Consider the following 26720-nt stretch of genomic DNA (forward strand, 5'->3'; position numbering starts at 1 on the left):
TGAAAAGAATTCATTGTACCGCAGAATAAATATTCTCTCTCTGTAAAGGATGCATTTGCTTCAGAGTGAAGTCTGATTACGAATGAAAGTGAAATAGTGCTGTAGACCACAGCATTCTGAGCTGCAGAGCTGGGAATGAGGTGAGGATCAGAGGTTGCAGACACATGATGGTCAGAGCCCAAGCCTTGAAGCCAAATCTAATGGGACTGCAGAGCAATCCTTGAGCTAACCACTCAGAATGGGAACACGGAGATGCCGAATCTCCCATGAACTAGCCACACTAGAAGTAAGCCAGTTAAAAACAATTAAAATTGCATTTTAATTTTGGAAAGGCTTGGCCTGTAGCCTTAGTTCATGAAGGTCTTATAAGGAAGTGATTGTAGAGCAATTTGCAAATAGAAAGTATTTCTAATACTATATTTTAGCTGCATTAGGAATAATGATTTACATTGAAGCAGGAATGAGTCAGACATTACACAAGCAATGGATTAAACACATTCTGTGTCTAGTGCTGGGACTATCTGAAAAAAAAAAAGGAGTGAATTTAGCTATCACATAAGTACTATGGGAATAATTGTACATAATTGGATTATTAGTCAGGAATTGGGGGTGTGGGAAGATTTCTTTCTGTAGTTGGAGTGTGGGACCCAAAATAGCGTAACTTTGGCAATCTAAATGAAGCACAGGACAAAAGCACATGCTGCCAAATCGGAATGACACTTGAAAACCAAGTTAATACAGCATTTACCTCCCATGAGGTTTTTAAATCCAAATCTATTTCATCCAGATTATGCCTCTCCCTCTGCAATCAGCAATTTTTATTGAAAATATGAATCTGCAAATGTTTGTCCACTTGCTAATCTGCACTAATGAGCCAGTTCTAATTTGTTTCTGAATCACTTTTTCTGTGGTGATAAGTATCTAGCATGGAAATGTGTTAAGTCTGTAAATTCTGCTCTACGTACTCTCACTATTTGCCAACTATCCAATACGTTTAATGAAGATGGGTTCTTATGGGCTGTAGAGATGCCTAATGCACGTAGTCAGGATTAACAGGTGCCGTCTTTATTCCATTTACTTCATATTGAAATGAGAGCAAGAAGTTATGACCCTGGAAAAGTCTTAAGGATTATTTTTCTTTTCATGAAGATCTACCAATGAGGAATTCCCTTCTGTAGTGATGAATCAGTGTTAGACAGGACTGAATCAGATTTTTCTTAATATTTTGTATTGTGCCTGGATTTTGCTGGTGTCACTCACAAAACACCATATTTACATCTATCCTGAATCTTTGCAATCCTCATATGTACGATAATTCCACAGAGTATCTCGGCAAACTGAGGAGGATAAACAAACTTAAGTAGTGTTGAAGAGAGGATTATATGTTAAAATTCATGTTCCATTATGCTTTTTTAAAAAAAGATTGGCATGCTAGCATCAATCTGTTTGATTAAAGCATTTGCACTTATCTCAGTAAATTAACGGGAAAGAAACAAGCCTAAATTCTCTTTCTTGTTACTTAACATAGAAACTTTTATTTATTTTTTAAATAAAAGATTATACTGCTGCAGTCTTTCTAGTCTCAGACATATGTATAGTCATAAAAATCTTGATGTGTAATATTGAAGAATTAGAAGCACTTTAAATGACACACAGTAAGAAAATTATTGAATAATATTATAACTTGATGGGAAATTATGCAGCAATGAAAGTAATATTTTGTAATGGTATTTAATTACATGGGGAAATGCTTTTGGCATGTTAAATGAAAAAAACAGCAGGATTCCAATTGCATATTTAGTGTGATCCTCATTTTATGATTAAAAAAAACCACATACACATAAAATTATGTATGATAATATAACCTATATGTTTATCAAGGGTTTTTAAAAGTACAATTATATTTCTTATTTGTATGTTGCTGCCTTTTCTTAATTGTCTAAAATAATTATTTAATTTTGAATCAGAAAAATACATGATATAATATTAAAATAGGAAAGAAAAACCGTATAGCAGACAGGTACTTATTATTATATGCCTATAGGTAATATTTGGAAGAATTGAGGCTAAGATGTAAAAATGACTTTAGTTTTCACTTTGCTCACGTGGTTATTGCGTTTATGAGTGATTTTGTTACAAACTACCATGGTGCTGTGACTTTTTCTTTATTGATGGAACAAAATGAGGGCTGAGATTTTATGCAACAGCTTAGTATTTAATATTTGTATTCTCGTTTAAATTCTGTATCTATGAAAGAAGAGAGCAGGTTTGGAATAAATCTGGCATATTATGTAAAATATTCAAATATACCTAGAATTTGACTATATATGAGTAAAACAGAATCAGTAGAGTAAAAAATGTATAAACAAGGTAAAAAGACAAATAATAAACTGATGAAGTGTCAGTAGATAGGGCTGGAAATATAGGTGGAGCCAGATCATGCAGAGACTTAAGGGGAGCAAAGGTCTAAGGTTAGTCTTCCGGAAAGGTAAGTCTGGTGGCATTTATGTATCACCCACACAAGTTTTGGCTGGTCTGCATATCACCTGTACTAGTATTTATTAATGTTTTCCTTTAAATTGAATTAAAAGATTTTGAAAATTCATCTTCATCATAGCAAACATCTGTGAAATCATGATTCTGGTATGTTTATACTTTTTAATAATACAATTAAAATTAACATATGACTGTTAAACTAAGACAATCTAAAATCATCTTGCATCCCATGAGTGACACACACAGCATAATTTGGCACGGAGGGAGGGAGATGTAGAGGTGGGAACTTAACATTTTGACTATCCTGCCTGTCTCTCAGATGCTACCATAATTTGGGCCTGGTCCCCTAGATGTACTTGACTGGGGTGGAGTTTTGGTTTTGGAATTCCTCAGAAGGCTGATCTTGCAGCATCAGCATTAGGGCAGTACTGTTTCTGCAATGCCACTGACCAGAGGTGGTTCGTTCCAGATAGCAAGGGAGAGTGAGGAAGAGTATTTAGTGATGGGGAGCAGAGATGCAGTAAGCAGATGGGGTTATAGCCCCAAGGGAGGGGCTGGAGTGAGAAACAGGAGAAAACATGCAGGATAGAGGGATGCCACATGATAAGATTCAGCTATTACCAAAATGTTGTCATTGTGCAGACTGCTCACTCTAGCTGGGATTGTAATGAAGAGTTGTCCTTAGTAAATTGCATGTCTGTGTCCAGTGAACTACTTAAAGAGAGAAGAAAGTAAAATCGAAAACATAACCCAGTGGTTTCATTAGCACAACCAGTGGTTTTCATAAAACTGAATTCAGTGGTGAAAGGAACTTGTTGGGATCCTTTAGTCCATCCACAGACTCACAGGGAACACTCTACCTGTGCACTTCTGAAAATGACGTGAGGAACCATGAAGCTGTCAGGTGGTAGATGGGATTCCATGAGTCCTGCGCCAGCCCAGCCTCCCTTTTCTGTTGAGGCCATTGTGGAACAGAAAGGGGTATTAAGACCCTGATTTCTCTCACACGTGAGGCTTTGAGGACAGTCTGGCTTTGGTCCTCTGTGCTCGCTACATCGTAATCTTTCTTATTTGTTGGTTGCTAAGCCCAGATTGATTTTTTTCCCTCTAGCAAAAAAAAAAAAAAAAGAGGCAGATCTTATATCCAGTAAGACTGTTCTTGGCAATTCTCTTGTGGCCTTAGTTTATCCTTCTTTGCTTTAAGATGATCCCTTTGCCCAGGGGTTACAATAATTTCAGACCAGTGTCATCACTCCTTGTATTAAATACCTGATGTGTTTTGTATGGGTAAATTTTTTTAAAAAATTTGTTTTTTTTCTTGTTTTTGTATTTGAGATAAGATGGGCCCAATCCAAAAGAAACAGATAACTATTTCTTCGGTTCAAGGAAGTCCCAGGAAGAAGGTGCTACTACTTACCTAATTGCAAGTTCTGAAATTCTTTGTTTGCTCCAACCTCAATAGGCTGTAAGTTCTGTGAGGGCAGGGATTTGTTCTCTTTTAATCACTGAAGCACCTGTATCAGGCACAGGGGCTGATTCAGTGTAGGCACTGATACATTTCCTTGAGAGAATGAGTGGATAATAATATTACTATGTTATATTTGTACAGCAACTCTCAGTTGGAAAGAGTTTTCCACTAGTGCATCTGATTCTTGCAACGGCATCTGCAAAGTGGATAGGAACCGATGTTTTCATCCCCATGTTGTAGATGAGGAAAGTGGGTTCAGAGGTAGAGTGGTCTGCCCGATGCTTTGCACAGATTCAGCGATGCACAATTCCATCCCGGAAATCCATTTCTTAATTTGGAGTCCGGCAAGATTGAGCACAGCTGTTCCTCTGCGTGATGGTTCTTGCTTTTCTGGACTTTCATGGGATTCTTATTCTTTATTTCCAGATTACAGGACAGGCCCGTGTTTTACTGTGGTCAGCAACCAGATGTGCCAGGGACAGCTCAGCGGGATTGTCTGCACCAAGACACTGTGCTGTGCCACCATCGGCCGTGCCTGGGGCCACCCCTGTGAGATGTGTCCTGCCCAGCCTCATCCCTGCCGCCGGGGCTTCATTCCAAACATCCGCACAGGAGCTTGTCAAGGTAAACCTGGGCCGATGGAATTATTAGTGGATTAAAATTATTTGCTCTGGAGAGCCATTCTCCAGTGAGGTTGAAGAGAATGGAAAAGTGGTGTCAGAACATAACTTCACGATTTCGCTGACTGCAAGATATCCGACTAAGGTATTAGGAACGTGGCTCGCAGGAGAGCAGCTGAAGTCTTACCAGCAGATGTTTCCTTGCCAGCAGTTCCCCCTCTCTCACCCCAGAGGTGTTTTTATGTACTTCTGACTGCAAGGCTGGTGTAATCCTGTTTAAAGCAGTGTTGTGCGTTGTAGCAGTGCTGTGCAAAAACACACAGATTTGAGAACAAGGCCATTTATGCTTTTCTTAAATTTTTTTTTCTTAGTTTGAAACCATTGGAGATCCTCTGTCTCGTCGGTTGTACTTAATTGACCTGAAGAAAATTGTTCCTCTCGCCATTTTACATGCTACATTATGCATTTTTTTACAAGTCAGAAATAAATTAGGATTTGTTTCACAGTTTTAAATATCCCCAGATGTTGCCTGCTTGCTGCTTCTCCTGCCTCCCATAGAAGCCCTTACTCTGTTTTTGGCTTTTCCTCCTGTTCTTCCAGCTGTACAAATTCTTTTATTGTCTGGATGTCTGGCAGGAAACAGGGGGAGGTGAACAGAGGCAGCTCCACACTAAACTGATGGGATTGAAAACTCGCAGGCTATATCTGTTTCCTTTAGACGTCTTCAGTGCTTTTTTTAGTAAGTTGCAGTATTTTCAGAGAATTCAGGGTATGCTTTTCTGAGACAAATAGATAATAGTTTGGCTTTGTTCTATATGCTAATTCTAAGTGTAATATGCAGTAAAACAGAAGTTCTGTGGGTCTCCATTAAATTATACTTCAATAAATTCCACTTCTGATATTGTTGGTCCTGGCTTCCATTGTACAATGTACAAATCATTTGTATGTCCTTGAACATAACCTTCAGAATGTCATGAACATCAAGAAGTTACTTTGAAACCCTGGAATTATAAAGGTTTGAATTGTAGGATTTTATAAAATTAAGATTAAGTTTAGTTTCCCCTCTTCTTCGGTGCCTTCTTATTTTTCTCATCTTTAGAAATCCCAGTGAGTTTTAAACAACATGGTTTTGGTGTTCTGAAGTTAGCTAATATCCAAGAACTCATTGACAGTGACCAGAAAGCCAGATTTAAGTGCCCAGCTGCCCATCAGTGAGTGAGTCATTGTCAGAGATTTGGGTACTAACAGAATGGGGAAAAAGAGAATGAAGAACTGCTTTCTCTTTAGCTTGCTTTTCATTTCATACAATCTGAATTTTAACATTTGCTTCCTGTTCCTTCCTGACTCTGCTATTCAACATCCAAGATAAAAAAAGAAAGGTTTTTTATAAGAAAATTTGTGAAAACCAATGGAATCAAAATAGCCATTATATTGCCACTTAGAAAAAGAAATTCCTCTTGTTTTTTTTTTTTTTTTGGAGACATCTTGCAATTGACTTGGGGCTCTCTTTGCTGGTGTTTATAGTCCTTGGGCCAGAGGTGAGGGGCTGTGGGCAAATAGGTTCATAAAGGAGCTTCAGTCTTGGAACGTACAGCCAGTAGAGGACGCCTTCATATATATTTCCTATTGGCCAAAAATCATATCCAACAAGACTACCTAGTTTTGCCTGTATGTAAAATCTTTTAAAAGTGTTATTTGAAATAACATTTTAATAAACATATTCAACATATCAAGAGGATGGAAAATTCTGGTCTAAGACAAAACTGAAAGCAGCTATAAAACATCATCTAATTGTATTTCACATATAGCCATTCATTTGTGGGTCAAGTCACCCATTTAAAACAATAAGTGACACTTTTATAGCAAAATAAATTCTTGTTCCTTTAGTATCCCTTATACTGCATGCTGACTTTTCTCAAGAAGGCGAGTTGAGATCTTACAAACTGGCAATCGCTTTGTTGCTTCACTCAATGAAGAATGACACTAAAGACTACACCAGGCTTCCAGATTCCTAAAAGAATACCTAAAGTAGAGGAAGGAATGTTAGACTGTTTCCTCGGAGGTTCTTTATTAAATTAGACTTTTCTATGTTATGAATGGAGAAATGGAGAGAATGTGCATGTACTTTTGTAGTGTTCATAAGTGAATATGGTGAGCCTGGGGTGATTAATTTTATTCCTGGAAAGCGAATATTTGGGATTACACATAAGACCACAGGTTAGTCCTTAGGTGCTGAGGATAACAGCAGTGAGCAAAACTGATAAAGGTCATGCTCTCTGGAAGCTTATACTGAAATCAAAGAGATACATATTAGGTCAGTTAGTGGTAGTCCTATGGAAAAAAATAAATAGGGTCAGAAGAGTGGTGTGGGCCAGGGGCCCAGGTGTTGCTGTGGGGCTGTCCAGGGAAGGGCTGCCTACTGCAGTGGCATTGGAGCTGAGACCTGAAGGATGGGGCAACTTGAGTCATGCAGCTCTCTGGAGGAAGTATATTTCAGGCAAAGGGGCAACCTCTCCAAAGCCCCGAGGCAGGTGCATTTGTGGCATATTTGAGGAAGCCAGTGGGGTAGGAGAAGAGTAAGAGAGGGAGAAGTGTGGGAGATGAAGTCAGAGAAGCAGAAGGATCGTGGAGAACTTTCTAGGGCTTAGCATGGACTTGAGTTTTGAGCTGGGGAGGGTCATGATCTGACTCACCATTAAAAAGGTTCCCTCTGGCAGCTGCTCTGCCGCAAAGGTAAGTCTGCAGCTGAGAGTGCACATTTGCCTGGATATATCTTTCACTTCTTGGCTTAATTTTCTGAGTTGTTTAATTTTTACGGTGCAAGACAATTCTCCAGAATGTAAGGTGAACATTTTCTGCCTCATTTGTGCAAAAACCTTAGCTGTGTCATGCAGTCTGAGGGACCTTAAGTAAATTATTTTAAATAAATCAGTACAACTCTTAAAGATAGTTCCATTGTAGAAATTTTTACCTTTTGATTTTAAAGATTTCTTGAATTACTGCCAGTCTGGATATAAAGATGAGGCAGTGAACACTGGCCTTTTTTTTTTTTTATCACTTAACCTTGTACTTTGCTGTATATGTAATAAAACCCAGAAAAGCTGGTACAAATATTCTCTTCTACATGAGGGAAAATGGAAGGTAGGAAAAATAAAGAATACTTGTGACTTTTTATAGAATATTCTTGCCCAAACTATGTTAATTACATAACTTAATTTATCTAATGTCATTGTGAGAAATAGTTTCATCATATTCCAAATATTGTGATGGAAAAATAACTCATTGATATAAATGTGGTAATATAATTGCAAACAAACTATCATGTTTTCTTCTGCAATGAATTTTATATGCATCTTTCTTTCTCTCTCTCTTCTAAAACCTGACAGATGTGGATGAATGCCAGGCCATCCCTGGGCTCTGTCAAGGAGGAAATTGCATTAATACTGTTGGGTCTTTTGAGTGCAAATGCCCTGCTGGACACAAATTTAATGAAGTGTCACAAAAATGTGAAGGTAAGAAATCTCATGCTTTGCAGGGTGGTGGGGGCAGGCAAAATTCAACATCAGTGACAAGCTTGTTTGCAAATTGTTCCTAAATCCTTCTTTGTCATCCCTGTGAATGTGTAAATATGATATTCTTACCAGGAATAATATGCGTTTATGCTATTGAACCAGAAAAACCCTGCAGCTTTTTCCATTTTTATAGACCCAAAATAAGTGGTCCATCTGAATCAAATTAAATATTAAAACATGAAATATTTTTGAACCAATATTTGGTTTAAAATGTTTGACACATGTTTTTGCATAGTTCTAGAGACATGAATTTAAATTTGACCATTAGGTATCATTCAGAATGATATATATTTTGTGTTTTTCTAGTCAAAATGTATGTTTGATTTTTTGTGTGTGTGTGGGAGAGAAAAATCTATTAACTCTCATATTTATGCTGCTAGTATAAGCTTAAGATTTTCTTTTCTGTGGGATGATATATGCCTATAAAATGGAAACCTTTTAATGTTAATCAAACAGAAGTTTCATATGGGCATTTAGTTTATAGATTGAGGATCTAAAAATGTGTTCACATAGAGGATGTGTTCATATTTGCCAGTACTGCTATTTGCCATAAAGAGGCCTGGCTTCCAAGTACAGTAATAATTCCTTCATGGGAGGGAAGCAACTAGAAAATAAGTAGGCAACCTGGAATTTTCTTCTCTTTGATGAACGCATGTACCTTATATATGATAATGTCTGACAATAATGTAACAGCATTCTCAAGGCTATGTCTCTTATTGAGCTCAGAATAAAGCTTTTCCCTTTATTCTCAGCTCACTCTACCTGGCGTAAGTCGAGGTTTCATTTAGATGTATGCAGTTTTATTGTAAGCAGTTGCTGTTGTATTTATACTCCTAGACGTTAGCAATGAGGAATAGTTCATTCTAAGTTATTTGTCTAGACTTGGATTCTTAACCTTTTTTGGTTGCCACAGTATGTCCTATAAGCAAAAGACAGCTTTAAATTTAAGGTGTGATTCATAACTTACATACAAGACATTTAATATCTACTTGCTCTGAAACTAAATAACTCTGATAGAATTACCTTTATGGGTTGGAATTCTTTTTAGGTTATTAATCATCATAAAATATATAATTTATATTGTGTTCTTGAACATGTTATAAACAGTTATTTGAGGTAGCTGTCAAAAATACTTTAGTTCTTTCTGAAGGAGGGCTTCTTCAAAACATTTTAAGTTTCAAAGAACAATTTAAAGTGGACTCTATAGATTAATGCATTTTAGAAGTTGTATTGTAGATCTAAGTTGGAAGCAGAGAGTCTTGATACTGAAAGCAATAAGAACTCACCTAGTTCCATCCTTTGACGTTATAAATTAAGGACCTGTGTCCTGGGTGTAAGTGCCTGTCTGAGGTTATTCTGTGGTTCTAAAGTTTAATTCTTTTGACTCACACTCTGGTGCTCATTGTACCATATCACACTGTCTTTTTTCCTACATGTGAGCCATTACCTCTAGTTTAACAACAATATTTTCTGATATTTGAAACTATTTAAAATATCATGGTGTAGATTTTCAGGTATTGTCATACATACTGTTTTCCAGCATTAACTTAATAAGCTATTAGGGTTTATTGCATGCAAAATCCACATCAACAATGGGTTGTGTCTTATATTTTTAGGCTTTCTCAGTATAATATATTCAGCTTCAAGAGACATAGTCAGCTTCAAGATTCAGGGCAATATAGGCCATGTGTTTGTCCAGTCTGTGTTTTGTTTTCTGAAGTTATGATAGCTTCCCGCCTGAACTAGAATTGATTTTCTGTCTCTTGATTTTTACTCGGACCAGTCAGTTAACAATCAGGAATGATCACCTTCTGTAGATGTGGATGAGACAAAAGATGCAGATTCAGTGCTCAGACTTTAGGAAGAAAGATTCAAATCCTTTTATTAATACTAAGCAAACCTATTACAGTGGTGTAGCCAATGGACCAAAAATTCAGTCTGAGGATTAATCCTTTTCCACACACAAATTTTTTTTTTCTGACTGCATACTGAAGTCAGTAACAGGATAAAAACAGAATACTTTTGGCTAGACCTTCCCCCCCGCCCCCACCTTTTCCATGTATGTTACATTAAATTTACATGATGATTTTTTCCTTCTTTTTTATTTTTCTATGCAAAATTGTTATTAGAAGAGAATGTTCTGTTAGTACTACGTGTTTGCTGGCCTGGAGACTTGGTTTGAGCGTTGTTGACCAGTTGTACTGTGGTAGGAAAGTAATCAGAAAGTCTTCTGAGAACTCTTGGCGAGCTGGGTCCCCTTCTCCAACTTTCTTCCACTTATCCAGTCACAGTGCCTCTCTGTGGGAATGGCATAACTCTGGGCATAGGATGGTCTCTAGATGGTCAAGAGAGAGAACCCAAAAATCTGGCCCACGGCCACTGTGAGAACAAAAAATTCTATATGTGCCCTGGGAAGATAGTCAAGCTGTTAACAGGAGTTCTGTGCCCTTGTGAAAATTGTTCTGGAACAATTAGAATGGCGTTTGAAATGTGTCTTCTTCTTGACTTGGAGAGGAAGAGGTTGGGTACTTTGTATAGTACTTTAAAAGAGTATAACAACTCAATTAAATTGGTTTTAGCAAATTCACAAGATGCTAACTGTCACTCCCTCATATGCAAGAATGGTTTTATTCAAATCGCCTTTCATGAGATCTTCCTCTTTGCAGAATTCTCCCTTCCTTCCTAAAATATTCTCCTTTTCACAAAACTTAAAAAAAAAAAAAACATGTTGTAGACCCAGTTTTATATAAATGCATATAGTTTAGATACATTTGAAATATAAATTAACAAGCTGAAATGATTAAATAAAAATTATTAAATTTTCATACATTTAAGAAGAAAAAGATTGAGATTTATAGCTGTGATTTGAGAAAAAGGGAAACAGAGTTCATGCCCACCTTTGTTGATTTTTCCGATGCCTATGGAGTGTGCACAGTGAAAGGACACACGAGCCATTTCCTTTTGGAAACCAAGTCCATATTTGCATAGGTTACTGTGGGAGGAAATTAAGAAATAAAACGTGTAATTAAGGGATTAAGTTTTATTTCTGGAAGAAGTCCCTTGGATTCCTAATTAACCACTAATATTTTGGGATTTAGATTATCGTCAGCCCAGCCTTTAGCAATTATAATAGCACTGCATGATGCAAAAGACCTTTTTTAAAAATGTGGCTCTTAAGTCCATGCATTCCTTAATATGTGAGCCAGAAACCTCAGGACTTCCCCTTTCCAAAATAATGCCATATTTATCTGAGGGCTACATGCTTTTAGGGGCTGTTATCCTCTCAAGCACCAAGGAGAATGCTTACCCCATTGCTACTGATGGGACTCCATCCTCTGAAGCTAGTTGCAGGCTCTTGAGTCTTACTACTCGAGGTAACTGGCTCCCTATGCAATTAGTTGAACAAAATCTCTGTGGTACAGGCAAAAGAGCCCTGGGAATAAGATAGAACTAGCCATCATCCTCATTAAGTCCCTGCATGATCTTAGACAAGTCCATTACCATCTGAGTTACTTCAACTTTCAAATGAGGAGGTTGAACATAGTGATACCTGGGGGTTCTTTCCATTTCCACAATCCAGACTCCATCTTTACACTTCTTGGTATTTTTAAGTTGTGATCAGACAACGGATGCTGCTTGAATAAGAAACCGTGAGAGCTGGCATATGTGGTTTGACTATACAACAGTGTGGCTGATGTTTTCTTGCAGGATCAGCTTGTTTATAGTCACATGTTGTATACTGGGTTGAGTTTGTATGATAAAATGAAGTTAATCTCACAGGCTCAGTGGTATTCATAATCATCGGTGTTACATATTACTTTTAAACAGCTGCCACTATTTTTAGTATATATTTTTTTCTCACTTTTTTAGTAATCTAGACAGTCAGGATCAGGTTAACTAGTTTCCTCTGTCAAGTCTGTGATCTTAGACAGAGCTTCTAGGTAGATGAAAGCCCCAGTGATGCCTGTCCCAGAGAAGAGACTGAGCTCCATCCCATCTTTTCTCCATATCATTCCTCCCCTTCTGCTAAGGAGCCCTAGTATGGCAAAGGGGCTAGGGATGGGAAGAATGCCCAGGGAGAACAGATGAGACAGAGTGATGAGAAGGAAGGACAGGATAAAAGACAGGGTAGCAAGTGGGGGGAATGGACCTACCATTTATGTATCTTCTCTGGTCCCCAGAATGAAGCCTGTGAGGTCATGGGCAGCTGCCTAGAGATTTGTACTTCCCAGCAGCTCTGCCTTTCTTCTCCTGCTTCAAGGAACAGGGAAAAGTGCCCCGAGCACAGAAATAGTTCTTCCCAGACAAGCCCTCCTTCCCACCAGGCCTCGCCAGCCGGTTTACTTTTACAGCTGGCATTTGATACAGAATCACTTGCAGAAACTCTGAGATAAATCACCATTCTCAAATTTTTTCTTACTTGGGGTTCCTAAAATTCTATTAAAAGGGGATAAACACAGAGTGGTAAGAACTAGCAGAAATAGTAAATTGGTATGAATGAGTTTCATAATGCGATTCCAATTCAGACCCCTTGTTCTGGACTTTGACCGTCAGGAACTTCCACCACAGCCAGGTAATGAAGTCAGAACTCTTGCTGTTATCGTTACAGAGCAATGGGACAGAGAAGCAAGGTGATTCAGGAAAGTGGAAAGGTGTTAGGCACCTGGAGGAAAAGGATGTGTCACTGAGGAGGGGACATTAAGGGGAAACAGAAGTCATTTAAGCTCCTTCAAATGTAACAGTTTGGCCTAGTCCCATTTTATCTTTATCGGTGAAAACTGGAGAGTTGTGCGCTATGACATAGCTCCTGACCTGTTGGCCTTTGAAGGCATGCACCTGGTGGAAACGCCCCTGCTGCCCGCCTTACACCCCTGCCAGTTGGACACTCGGGCTTAGCATCACTTTGTAAATGATGAACCTCTTTGCTCTTTTTTACAGGTTTTACTTAGGTCAGTTTTCTGAAGGCCTCAGTGTAATGCAGGAGGTGTGTATGGGCACCAGAGGTACAGAATCAGGTCCCATGGTCATACCTGTCCTGTGTGGATTAGATGAGTTGACCATCTTACCTGGCCAGAATGTGAAAAATGTTTTACCCATCCTACCTAAAGCTACTGCTGTTTTTAAATAACTTTTTCTGATAGATGCTGTCACTTAACCTCTTTGGATATTGATATATGTTAAGTGGGCTTAATAAGGATGGTAGCTGTCATTTCTATTAAAAGTTTGAGGAAATATTTGATTTAACAGACACTGTCTCCTCATGTGATCTTTGACAGGTATTATATGACTCAGACATTAACTTTTAGGGACACTTTGAAAAAGACACAGTCTTCTTAATATCTTGATATTATATCTTTCTCTTTCCTTAAATGCAGTTTTGAATCCTGTAGGCTCTTTGACATACTTGTGTTTGTTGTTGTTGTTGTTGTTTCTTTCTGTTAAGTAAAAGTGTGGCTGGGGAAATACAGAAGGATCCATGTTAAAGAACTGTCTTAAAATATGCCTTGAGATATTATGCCAGTTCCAGAACCTTAGGCTCTGCCTGTGGCAGTTTCTTACTGACTCCAGTGAAATTTATATCTGTCGAAATAGAATAGGCACCTTTACCATTATACACCTTCACGATGACAGTGTTGTTTAGGTTAGCATTGACTCTAATATAAGCAATGAAATATTGTTTGGTTTAGCCTCTAGCCTAGCATAGAAGAATGCTGATTTTGCTTTTAAAAAGGTTAAACTGCCTATAAACAGTGTCACTGCTGCCTTTTTGACTAGCAAGGTGAACTTGAGTCAGAAGATACTTGAATCTTGTCCACTTAGAAATCTATTTTGTTTTATAAATGAAGAGCAGTACTTAGACTGGAGAAGAAACATGTTGAGGTTATAAGCCTTTCAGACTTTCAGTGGTGTTATCCTGGCCATTACAATTCTGCCAAGAGGTTAGGTCAAACATTACCTCTCCCTAGGTCAGTGCAGAAGCCCTACTGGTCTTACAGAGGAGGCAATACACATTCCCTTGCCCCAAGTTCACCTCTCGGCTGAGAAGGAAGTTCGCAATTTCTTTTCTCCCTCTACTGGTATCACGTCTATTGACATTTGTCAGTTCATGGGTTGGGCTGTTGAAAATCTCTCCTTGAAGAAAATGGTCAGATTTGTCCTAAAGGACTTTTACTGCTTCTTTGGAGGAGACTTGTGGCCTCAGGCCCTGAGAGCAAACCCTGACTATGGTCTCCATAGCATTCAGGATATTTATTAGGAGATTTCCCTGAGATCAACACCGGCAGAAGAGAAGGAAAGGAGGCAAGAGTGGGTAAATGAGGAAGGTGTGCTGGGTGCAGTCCAGCAAAAGCCCTGGCTGACCACAGAGGGAACTGGGGAATCGGAGTGGCTTTCAGAGTTATACCCCATTGGGTCAAGATAATCAGACCTTTATCCCTCCTCCACAATCAGACATTGCATGTGGACTGCCTGGAATGGGTGTGACCTCCGGAGAGGCAGCTCTCTGCAGTTCAGGAAATCCCTAAGGGGCTGAGAGCCAAAGGCCATCTGCTGACAGCATTCCCAGCAGCTGGGACAAGTCCTTCCTTGAAGGGGGGTCTGGGTGGATCACTCAGTGTCCATCACAGTTCATTTACCAAACCCTCAGAAAACCATCATAATAGTAGCTTGGGTGCTGAGAACACCAGGTTGTCACTGCCTATGCTCAGGCTGGTCACCCAAGTTGGCCAAGTCTTGCTCAGCATTCAGATCACAAGTTCTTCTCTGTAGGACTGCAGAATCTGCTTTGTGGAAAATAAGTTGAAAAGAAATGCAGGAAGTGATGCAGAATATAGACTAATTAGTAGGGGAGTTTAACTTAATGTAAAACATGGAGAAAACAGGGAAAACAAAATTTTAAAATAAATTACCTTTGGAATACTAGCATGCTGTAGTTACTTGGCGAAACAGCAGTACATAGTTTACAAGGGAGTGATTTTACTTTGCTCTAATCTCTTGAATTTGATAAATCCCTTGGGTAAGTCATGTTGTGAGAAATAGCACCCACTCTTTGAGTTGACTGTTGCCTATGGAGTTTTTATTCTGTAAAGATGGCTGTTTCTAGGGACACAATTTGACTAGTGTAATATCTGAATCCTTGTAATGATGAACCATTTTATACTGTCTTCTCCAAATACCGAAACTCTTCTTTATGTTCCAGATATTGATGAATGCAGCACTATTCCTGGAATCTGTGATGGGGGTGAATGTACAAACACAGTCAGCAGTTACTTTTGCAAATGTCCTCCTGGGTTTTACACCTCTCCTGATGGCACCAGATGCATAGGTACGTTTAATTACATACAGTGTGCGTGGTTTGTATAAGACAGTCCCACAACAAACACCTTTCTAAACTATGATTTCTCACTTGAGGTAAAATGTACATTTATGGAAATGTATTAAACAGTTGAGCACCCTCTTACAGAACAAAGACACCCTGTGGTCTTGTTTTGGGATTTTTAGCTTCCCATAAAAGAAGGGTGATTCGGGAGCCCCAACAGATATCCCCAGTCTATAAATTAATATTGCAATTATGCTATTGCCAAACTTTGAAGCCATCCTTGATGTATCTCTCTTTTTACCCCCATTTTCAGTCATTTTTCAGGACCTGTGTTAATTTAGGTCCAAAATTTTGCAATAATCTCTTAATTGGTCTTCCTGCTTCTCTGCAATCCATTCTGTCAGATTTATCTTCCTAAAATAGAGCTTTGGTTAAATAACACTCTTGCTCAAAAATCTCTGGTAGTTTTCCGTTAGGGCTTGGAAATTAGTGGTGTTAAGTCAGTGTCCAGTGGACCCTTCAGATGCTGCAAACCCTCCAGGACTGCGAGGGTTAGGGAGAGCTGAGTGGAAGGGGCACCTGCTCCCCTACACCCACCCCCCACACTGCAGGCCTGACAATTACACTTTTGTCTGTTGTGGACATTAGGCTTCCATGTATGATATCAATTAAATAAGGTGTTCTGTTGTTTAAAAAATAGATTGGACAACTGCTAGATTCAATGATTGTTAAGACTTCCTTCAAAGTCCAGTATTCTAGATTAAAATTTAAGTTCCAGAGTGCATAGCCTGTTAGTTAAGGGGCTTTACTCTGTGACCCATCCCAGCCTTGCTAACCTGTCAGCACAGTCCTGGCTTCTCATCCCCAAGTGGGCCATTCATTTGGGTTCCTTCATACCTATAAATCCCATATGTTACACCACTCTGAGTACTCCTCTTCTCAACTCTAGCCCCTTTCAGGCTTCTGTTCAGGTTCTGTACTTTTGAGGACATCTCAGATCAGCTTACTTGAAAGCAATTTCTCCCTTACCTGACGTATGCTAGACAGTCATGGCCTTATAAGGAAACTCCGTGTGTCTCTATGGTTTTGTCTTCCTAATTAAGTTGTAAGTTTTCCTGAAAGACTACTAACTGCTATCTTTGTATCCCTGGTAGTTTACAGCACACTTCCTTCCATGTAATAGACACTCCATAAGTATTTGTTGAATATCAAAATGAGTAATTTATTATTATTAAGGCAAAGCTAGGAAGCCTGTGGCACGTAGCTTTGAGGAAAGATGAATGTTATCTTTTGATGTTTGTTTCTGGTCCATATTTTCAAGGACACTCAGCTTTACATCTTCACCACAGGCTGTGATTTCAGACCAAAACTGAATTGCACTTGAAATTCTGAATTCCTTTTTACTTAGTCACATATAATAAAAGCTGGGGGTGGCCTCTCACAGTTGACGTTTGAATAAGTATAACTAGTGAGGGAAGTGCATCTGGACTTTTTAGGATTGCCTGATTTTCCGGGATTTATCCACAGACACTGGAACTGCATTGAAGGAATGACAAGAGAAATTCACATAGCTCCTTTTTATTCCCAAACTGTTCCAATGTGACCTCCAGTGGATGTGATTAGCAGAGAGGTAGATCAGTAGGTTGGTTTTATCTTCAAAGAGAAACCCAAACTAAATTAAAATGATTAATATACATTTACATATCAGATGGTTTACATTTTAAAAATTCTTTTCAAAATTTTTTCAAAAAAAAAAATTTCAAAAATTCTTTTATCAAGTATATACATGCTAACTTTTTACAAAGGAGGAGGGAAAGAGAACTAAGATTTGGGATCACCTCCTAGGTGTGAGGGATTTTATGTAAATTATCTCACTTAATGTCCACAACAGTATTTTGGAGGGGAAGGCGCTGAGATTTAGAGAGGCTGGATAAATGATTTGGTCCAATTGTTTAAGTGACGGAGCTGAGGTCTGGCTTGGCCTGTCTGAGTCCACAGTGCAGACTTCTCCCAGTGCCTCCTTCCTGTGAACATGGATGCAGTCAGCTCTTTCTTGCCATACCCCTAGGCAAGCACTGCCTCGCCTTCCTCCGAACTCTATTGTTTCTGTAATTAGCAACTTGTTATATTAAAATGATCTGGGTGACTATTTTGCCTTCCCTAATGCTCATATTTCCCTCCATGATAAACCGCAGAGACCCCCAAAATTGTCCCTAGTGGCAGCAAAATACAAATAGTTCCCAGTGTATAAACGAGTCTAAGGTTTGTTTGTTAGGTGGTTGTTTGGAATTAGTAAATCTAACCAACCAAAACCCTTTCTGCAGAGTGGTATGCAGTATTTTCTTTACACATCTCTGCTAGCGATGAAATTCGATCTTTTACCTTCTGTCACCACATTCTAAGACTCTTGGACCTCCCCAGCACCAACATTCCCTTTGTCCTTGAAGTTCCTCCATTATCGTTTTATTTTATTTCTTGTTCTGTGATCTTCCTTTGGCACTTTAGAACACTTTGGTGGGGTTGTCTTTTCATGTTAGTGTGTCTTATCTCTCCAACTCCTAGGGGTCATAAAGATGTCCTGTCTCTAGTTTGGGCTTCACAACTTTTAGCTCCTGGTTGGACACAACGTTGTTAATGATTGGGTAGGAGAGGTATATTGACAGACTAGGATGACCTACAAACACCTATTTAATCCATAATGTATTTGTTTGGATATAATGACATTTCTGGGTCCTGAGACTAAGTGCCAAGTGATTCGGAAGGGGAGAAAAGAGGAAGGTTTACTACTCCTTTCCTGCCAGATAGCTTGGCCAGGGCATATTTAAAATGGAGGGAGGTGTCTGTGGTTTCTCCTACTTCTCTTTATGTCCTCCGGATCCTGACATTCTTCTCCCTCAGCTCCTATGGGTCTTCAGATTATCCTAAAAGCCACCCCTTACCCTCTGCGCAAAGCCATCCAGCACCAGAATGGTTGCTTTCCCACTTGTTACAGCACCACTACCTAAAGAAATGGAAAACTTCCTGCTGATGTGCTCCAGGGCACAGTTCCTCCAGATAGTTCCTGATTTTCATGGTTTTCCCTTCCTTTTCTTATTAGCCCATAGGCTTCCTTTAAAATTGTGAGTTGTGTAAATGGATGTATTTTTAACAAAGGTTCTCCATCAGCAAAAAAAGAAATTGGGAAAATGATTATTGTATGTGCAGGTGCATTTTGTAAATCAGGGAGTGCCAGTAACCCAAATGAGACCGTAATTTTTTCAGCCCCAACATTCATCATTTTGATCAAGAGTCTGTGACCCATTAACTTAACATGTAAGTCAGCCAGATGGGCAATGATATAATATCACAGTTAATTTGCAAAATAATAGCCATGAGCCCACTAAAAGTTTGCCATTGGCAGCAGTAGGACCCAGTTTTGCTCTGAAAGATGGCTCATGGTGAAAATTATATGTACAAATTTCATAATTTGGTTAAGTGTTTACCCTGGGTTTTGACCACCAAATTCATTTGAAGCTGGGATATAAGCCAGTTTTGAATATGTCTTCCCATTCTTAACAGCCTTTGGTTTCCCTGCCCAACATATTTACTAATCCCCAAGTATATAAAGTATTAGTGGCTTTAAGGCATTGCAAATTAGACTGTAGGAAGTTCCATTTCTCCATCCTCGTCACAGGGGAGGTGCCCCACGTGGCTTCACAGAGCCTATTTGTCTGCAGTCCCCTCTCCAGCCATTTATCCTGGACCCGGCTGGAATAAAACTTGTTCTGCCTCTTTGCTGAGACTATGCGTCTGACCAGAGGTGCGGGAACTGAAGCCACAAAAAATTTCTGGAAAGCACATTTATGCTTGCTAGTGGTTTTAAGTACTTTTCAGAAATAATCTTATACCCTTTAAAGCTGACCCATAATTTTCTTTTATGGTTTGTCTAGGTTTGTCTTAGCTATCTTCACTTGAGGTTAATAATTTAAATGTTTTGAAATTAGCTTTGGTTTTATTTTATTTCATTTTATTAATTTATTGAAACTCAAAATTCGAAGGCTTTGTGTTCTTAAGAATGATAACAGTTATAGTTATGACCCTCTGTGATCAAACTTGATGTTTAATATTCAGACTTATAGGAAACATGGAGATTTATAGGAAACATGTCAGATATTTGACATGGAGTCAAAGATTTTTGACTTTAAAACATTCTTCACTTTACAAAGGGATTTACCGCTTATATTCCTTTAAATGACATATTACTTACTTTTTTCAAAACTTTATTTTATTTTTTAGTAATGCACCACACGCTCCCTACAAAATGCTCCTCCTCTCATCTTCTGTCTCTGGAATTCCTTAAGCCAATTCATTGTTGATTATTATATGGAAGTTTTCCTGCACATGTAATAAAATATTTATTTATTTATTTATTTGCCTTTATCAATTCAACTTAGTTTTTTTATTTTAATTTATCAATTGATTTTCGTCTCTCCTTATCGATTCTTCCTTTTCCCCTCTTTGTCTCCCCGCCCATCAACATCATATCTGTTCACTTGTCTTAACAAGTTCAAGGAACTGCAAAATTTTATTTTTATATGTACTGAGATATATTTTACTCGAAGAGAGGTGTGCCCTCCACATATGTCAGATAGATGAAAGTGTTATGTACTTTGCTACCTGCCTCCTCTATTTCCCTGTACTGTCTCAAAGGTATGTGAGGCAGATAGGTTTTTCTTATGTCGTGAGCTGTTTCTGGCAGCCTGGAGTTGTACTGCAGTGTGTCAGATGTTGTCATGACAGTCAGACATGAAGTAACCTAATAAAAGTGATATATAGAAATGTGTCTTACCATGTTACTTTGAGAAGATACCTTTCTGCCAAAAAAAAAAAAAAAAAATTCCTTTGAGAACTGTTGTACCCTATAGGACTAAGAACTTGGAAATATGTGCATTTTGAACTTGCAAATAATTAGTGCCTTATAAAATCTGTTAGGGCCCCAGGACAGAAGGAAATCGTGATTAATAAGCATTGGATCTAACTGCAAAATGGCTTGTTCTTAAAAAAAAAAAAAAAAACCTCACAAGTTTGACTCACAGTTTCAGACTGAAAAATTAGAAAGATCTTTTAGAAATGCAGACTATAGTATGGACTAAATGTTGTTTTAAAATAGATTTATATAAATATTTGCCTAAAGTGGCTTGAATTAAATAGTCTGAAACTAAGGGCAACCCAGTCTCTCTTCAGTATAGAGACACGTCTTTACAATAATGAACTGTCACCACCAGTGATTTTCTTAGTCTCTCTTTCCCTATGGCACACGTGGTTTTAATCTTTCGTTCCCACCTTGGGTATGGAATGTGGGACGTAGGCCAAGTGCACCAGCACTCAGGGGCAAAAGGTATGAGACAAGGGATTTCTGACTGAGCGTTGTTCCTGCGCAGTGCTCGCAGCTTCTCTTCCAGGTGGCAGATGTGTGAGTTAATCCTGCTATAGCCCAAGTGTGAAGTGTGGAGGTGCTGGGGCAAGGGGGTGTTGTAACAAGTTTGATCTCAATCATGTGTGTGTGTTTTTTGTCCTCCCAGATGTTCGCCCGGGATACTGTTACACGGCTCTGGCAAATGGGCGCTGTTCTAACCAGCTGCCACAGTCCATAACCAAAATGCAGTGCTGCTGTGACTCCGGCCGGTGCTGGTCTCCAGGGGTCACTGTTGCCCCAGAGATGTGTCCCATCAGAGCAACTGGTAAGAGCCCTTTCTGTTATCTGCAGAGTATCCCAACCCAACCCTCAGAAGCCCCATGACAGTGTGTGTGAGGCAGATCTAATGGAAACCCAGGTAAATGAATAAGATACCAGAAAATTTAAGAGATAACATGGAGGCAGATTTCCCCAGATAATGAGTACGAAGAATATAAAGGTAAATACAAAGAGGACAGTTTTCAGGTGCTGCTTCTCTCTGAGCTTGCTCATTACCACTCAAGAGCAAGCTTTTCAGGACATCCTTGTCTGCTCTATTCTCATGTATTTCTTTCGACTCTCGTGTAATACTCAAGCTCGGTAGGATAAAACTCAGCTCTCCCAGAACACTTCAGGTGAGTTTTTCAGGACACATATGTCTCTTTGCTTTAATTTGACTCTTTCCTCTTCCTTGTTGCCAATTCCTTAATTTTTTTTCCTTCACAATATTTCTGTTATCTGTCATATTCCTTTCATTTCCATTAAAAGCTTATATTCTCTAGACTGGACTCTTGAAGTAGCCTCTTAACTGGTCTCATGAAATCCACAGCTGCCACATAAACATTTCCCCAAATGTGGCTCAACTGAACTGTAGTTAAAAAAATTACGTTTGAGGATATTGTAGAGAAAGATGTACAGAAAATTTTCCCCAGGATAAACTCAGGCAATATCCAGCAGTCCAAGTCACTTCATTTCTTGCAAAGAAAATTTTACTACTTAGAATAGCATTAGAGTCCCCAAATCTGAACCCAGTCTGATCCCAGTTCACCTTTCAATTCTTGTTCTTTATAAGTAACTTTATTTTCTAGTTAAATTATGTGATTGAGTTTTCCTTGAACCCAGTCTGAGCATGTCTGTCTCTCTCTCTTTTATTTTTACCCCAGTCTGAGCATTTCTAAACTCAATCTCTTCTTTTTTCCTAAAACTTCTTCCCAGTTCAGGTCCTTACTCCCTACTCCCCACTCCTGCCACACTTGCCTGCTATATACCCTCTGGTCTGTTAAGGACCTGCTCAAACATGACCTAATCCACGAATATCCATAGATAACCACAGCTAGAAATGCTCCCTTCTTCCTCGTGCTCCAGTGTTTCTGTTTTGTACCATTGCTGTGGCACAAATCCCGTACTGCTCTGCGTTGTGCCTATGTGTGCTCACCTATTGTTTTTTTGTAGTTGACAGATGTCATTAGGAGGTCTCATTCGTTTGTAGTCACATATTCTCATGCTTTTTTTTTTTTTTTACACTTCCATGGTATTTAGCAAAATCTTGCTTATAGGAGGCATTCAAATCGAGTGAACAACTTACTAAGTGATATCTTTCCCATCAATTCTAGGTTAAAACTGGGTTTAACGTGATTCCCGAAAAGTGTGTTTAAATCAGGGAATTTAGGAGAGGATGTATAAATGTATAGTTAACATAACACTTTAGAGTGTGCTGTTCACAGAATGTGGATTTCCTATTTTCATAGGTTATGGATCTGCTCACAGATGTTACTATAAGATTTCTGTTTATTACTGAGAATTATGTGTGAATTAAAGAGGCAATAAAATCTTAAAATACATTTTAACATATAACAAGTCATATATTTTTCTGATTTGCTCTCCGTCTATGGCCTAAAAATATTGGTGGGATTGTAAATTAGTACAGCCATATGGAAAATAGTATGGAGTTTCCTCAAAAAATTAAAAATAGAACTACCATATGATCCAGCAATTCCACTGCTGAGTATATATCCAAACGAAATGAAATCGGTGTATTGGAGAGATATCTGCACTCCCGTGTTCATTTCAACCTTATTCACAATAGCCAAGATATGGAATCAACCTAAGTGTCCATCAATGGATGAATGGGTAAAGAAATGTGGTATATATACACAATGGAACACTATTCAGCCTTAAAAGAGAAGGAAATCCTATCATTTGGTACAACATGGATAAACCGGGAAGATGTTATATTAAATGAAATTAGCCAGCCACAGAAAGACAAATACCACACAATCTCACTTACATGTGGAGTCTAAAACAATAGGACTCATAGAAGTAGATAGTAGAATGGTGGGGGTGTGGGGTTTGGGAAGATGTTGGTCAAAGTATACACAATTTCAGTTAGATAGGAGGAATAAGTTCTTCAAGTGTTCTTACCACAAAAAATAAGTATGTGAGGTAATGCATATGTCATTTAGCTCTATTGAGCCATTCAGTAATGTATACATATTTCGAAACATCATGTATGCAATAAATACATGCAATTTTTATTTTTCAATTAAAAATGATAATAGATAGATAGATAAAACCTACCTTCTTTAGTTCACTTCTGTTTAGTAGATCACTGCTTAGAAGCACATACCTTACTATCAGGATGTATGGCTTGGGGACCAGGAGAATCACTTTTTAAATGCATATGTTAACTTGGGAATCAAAAGCATTAATGTGGATTCTTTCCTACGTTGAGGCCTTGAGTAGGAGAGAGAGAACTGGAGCAGGTTTAGGTGCCTGCAGGAAGACCTACTTTGGGACAAATAGAACAGAAGCCCAGGTTCCCATGTGTGGCTTTGCAGGGAGCTGCTCTCCCATGTGTACCACTGAAAGATGCACAACCCTGTGCCTAGGGCACAGCAGATGATAGAGCAAACTAATTTGCAGGTAGGTTTTTGTTTGATCAAATGTTATAGTACTAGTGCTACAGAGCTCTGGGCTCCTAACTTATGAAGAGTGATGGTATGGGAAGGATTTTAGATTGGTCAGCTTTTCACTCTTCAAAAAAATCAACATTATCTCTGGGTTACATGGAGATAGGAAAGATAGACATCCACTGAACAAAATTAGCTCCGGGTTGCTGATCCTGAATGTAAAGGGATTCATGGGAAAGTTATCAATCTGAGGAGGTAGGAAGGAGTACAGGACCGAGTATGATACACTATCCTAGAGAGGGTAAGAAGAATTTAGTGGCATTCTTAAAGTAAAATACCACTTAATTAGCAGAAATACTGATAAACTGTTGTCTCAGTAAGTTTTCTGATGCTATAACAGAATACAGACTGGGTAATTTATAAAGAATAGAAGTTTATATGGCTCACAGTTCTGGAGGCTGGGAAGTACAAGAGCATGGCACTGGCATCTGGTAAAGGTAATCCCATGGCAGAAGGGATAAGGGCAAGCAAGCATGTGAGACAGAGCGAGAATGGGGGCGGACTTATCCTTTTATCAGGAGCCCTCTCCTGCAATAACTAACCCACTCTAGCAGCAACAACATTAATCCATTCATGAGGGCAGAGCCTCCATGACTAATCACCTCTTAAAGGTCCCACCTTAGGGGGCAGGCTGGCTGGTTAGCTTAGTTGGTTAGAGTGTAGCCTTATAACACCAAAGTCATGGGTTTGGATCACTGTACCAGCCAGCTGCCAAAAAAAAAAAAAGGTCCCATCTTGTAATACCATCATAATGGCAAATTGCATTTCAATATGAGTTTTTAAAGAAGACATTTAAACCATAGCAGCTGTTCAACTTCTTTTACACAAATCCTAAAAGCCTTATAAAGAAAGGTTGAATTGATGCTTACAAGTGCCTGAAAGCAAAGTGAGCCTCTTAACATTCAATTAAATCCAACACATAGTTAATTAATTTCTCTTATGTGATATTTGCAGGACTACGCTGAGAGTGGGAACTAGTCATGAGTTAGATATGATCCTTGACTTCAAACACTGCACAGTCTTAGTGGTAGACATCTGGTGGGAACAGGTATTCAGAGAATGACGGATATGGCATGTCCAGGTGATAACTCTGTAGGAGGGATCATTGTGGTTTGACAAAAGGGATTGTAGAATCCTAAATCAGGGAAGCATAAACAATATATGAATCCTTTCTCAATACAGTCAAGTACTACAGAATCTCTGTGAGTTGAAACTGCAGATAAATAATAATTAAAATGCAGTAATAGAATTCTCTGAAAACATAAACTTGACCCTAGTTGGTAATGTCAGATATGATTGAAGAAGTTTTCGAGATGGCACTGGCATCTCTAAATATCAAGTATCAAGTATCAAGTGGATACATGGTAGTTAGGCATATTTAGCCACATGTGAAATGGCAGAATGTCCCATGATGTTAAAATATGAATGCATTTCAGTGAGACATATTACTGGGTTAGATTAAGTTAAATTTTAGTCCACAATGAAAAGAAAAATATTAGCTTAATTTCTATTAATGGCTTAAACTAGTGAAGAAAGTATCTGTGGGAGAATTACCGTGTGAATGTGATAAAATTATCAACATTCTGCCAAGAGAGAAAAAAACTGTTTTAGGTCACACAGTTTACTTATAGAAGGGAACTATGACAAAATACGGCTATTTGTAGAAACATGAAAATGAGTAAAGTAAATACGTCCCTGGAAACCTGAATGCTGCTTAAAAACATCTTTTTCAGATGCTCAGGAAAAAGTGTGTCACAAACCTAAAAGTGATTTATTCTAATAAAGACCTGGCATTGTGAAAAATAGCAATCATCCTAAAAATGTGCAGTCATCGGGAAACAGATGATAATTAAGTCGGGTGTTCTAGTGCAGAGGATCATTATACAACATTAACACCAGACCCACCCAGCCCTGCACAGAAGTCGCCCTCCTCCCCCCGCCCCTGCATGGGCCACTCCATCTATTTTGTTGTCTCTTACCAAAGACTAATCCTCAAGGTTCTTTCAGCCTCTGTACCCCCTTCTCTTTGCTTTATACCTTTCTTAGATGAGTTCATTCATCCCCATGGCTTTAAATACCATCTCTCTACTGATAACTCCAAAGCCTATATCCAGCCCTGATCTCTCCTTTAGGCTTCGAACTCTCTTAAGCAACTTCTATATGATTTCTCCACTTGGATGTCTGATATCTCAAAACAGAACTTGTTCAAATGAAACTTGGCTTCTACCCACCAAACCTGCCCTGCCGTAATTTTTCCCATCTCAGGCAAGGGCACAAACATCTATCCAATTGCTCAACCTGGAGACTAGAAGTCATCCTTGATTTCTTATTTCCTCAGTTCTGACATTTACTTCTTCACCAAACACTACCCGTTTATCTTGAAATACACTTCAAATTTGTCCTCTTCCATCCAATTCCATTACTGTCTCCCTTGTCCAGTCATCATTATCTTGTCCTTGGTCTTCTGCAACAGCCTTACTTCCCTCTAGTACTTTCTCCATATGTCAGCAAGAGCAATCTTCTGAAAATGTTCATCTGATCATGTCCCACCCCTGCTGAAGACCTCCAGTGGTTTCCCATCAAGCATAAGATAAAATCCAAGAATCTCATGTGCTCTGTAGAGCCCTGTGCAGTCCACAGGTGAGGCAGGATGGAGAAAGTAGCATGTTAGGATTTTCATGAGGTGAATTTTGATATAGGTAAAAACTTCCTAGGTTTCGGGAAGAGCATGTTGGTACACACTTTGGGGAGTTTGTTTTTGGTTTCGATTTATTGTTCCAGTATAGTTACTGCTGTAGATATTAGAGATGCAAATTAAGTCAGTGGTTTTTTTTTTTTTTTCT

At 38.7% G+C, this 26720-nt stretch overlaps 1 protein-coding gene across 1 annotated transcript in view; it reads left to right on the forward strand.

Moving 5' to 3' along the window:
• FBN1 (fibrillin 1) overlaps window positions 1-26720 on the forward strand; it is a 228745-nt gene that overhangs the window by 102246 nt on the left and 99779 nt on the right. Inside the window, exons 6-9 of the mRNA XM_063091977.1 lie at window positions 4391-4588; window positions 7971-8096; window positions 15355-15480; window positions 21036-21194. Of these exons, the coding sequence (XP_062948047.1) occupies window positions 4391-4588; window positions 7971-8096; window positions 15355-15480; window positions 21036-21194 (609 nt within the window). The remainder of the gene's footprint in view (window positions 1-4390; window positions 4589-7970; window positions 8097-15354; window positions 15481-21035; window positions 21195-26720) is intronic.

This window comes from Cynocephalus volans, chromosome 3, assembly GCF_027409185.1.
Source record: "Cynocephalus volans isolate mCynVol1 chromosome 3, mCynVol1.pri, whole genome shotgun sequence".
Classification (NCBI taxonomy): Eukaryota; Metazoa; Chordata; class Mammalia; order Dermoptera; family Cynocephalidae; genus Cynocephalus; species Cynocephalus volans.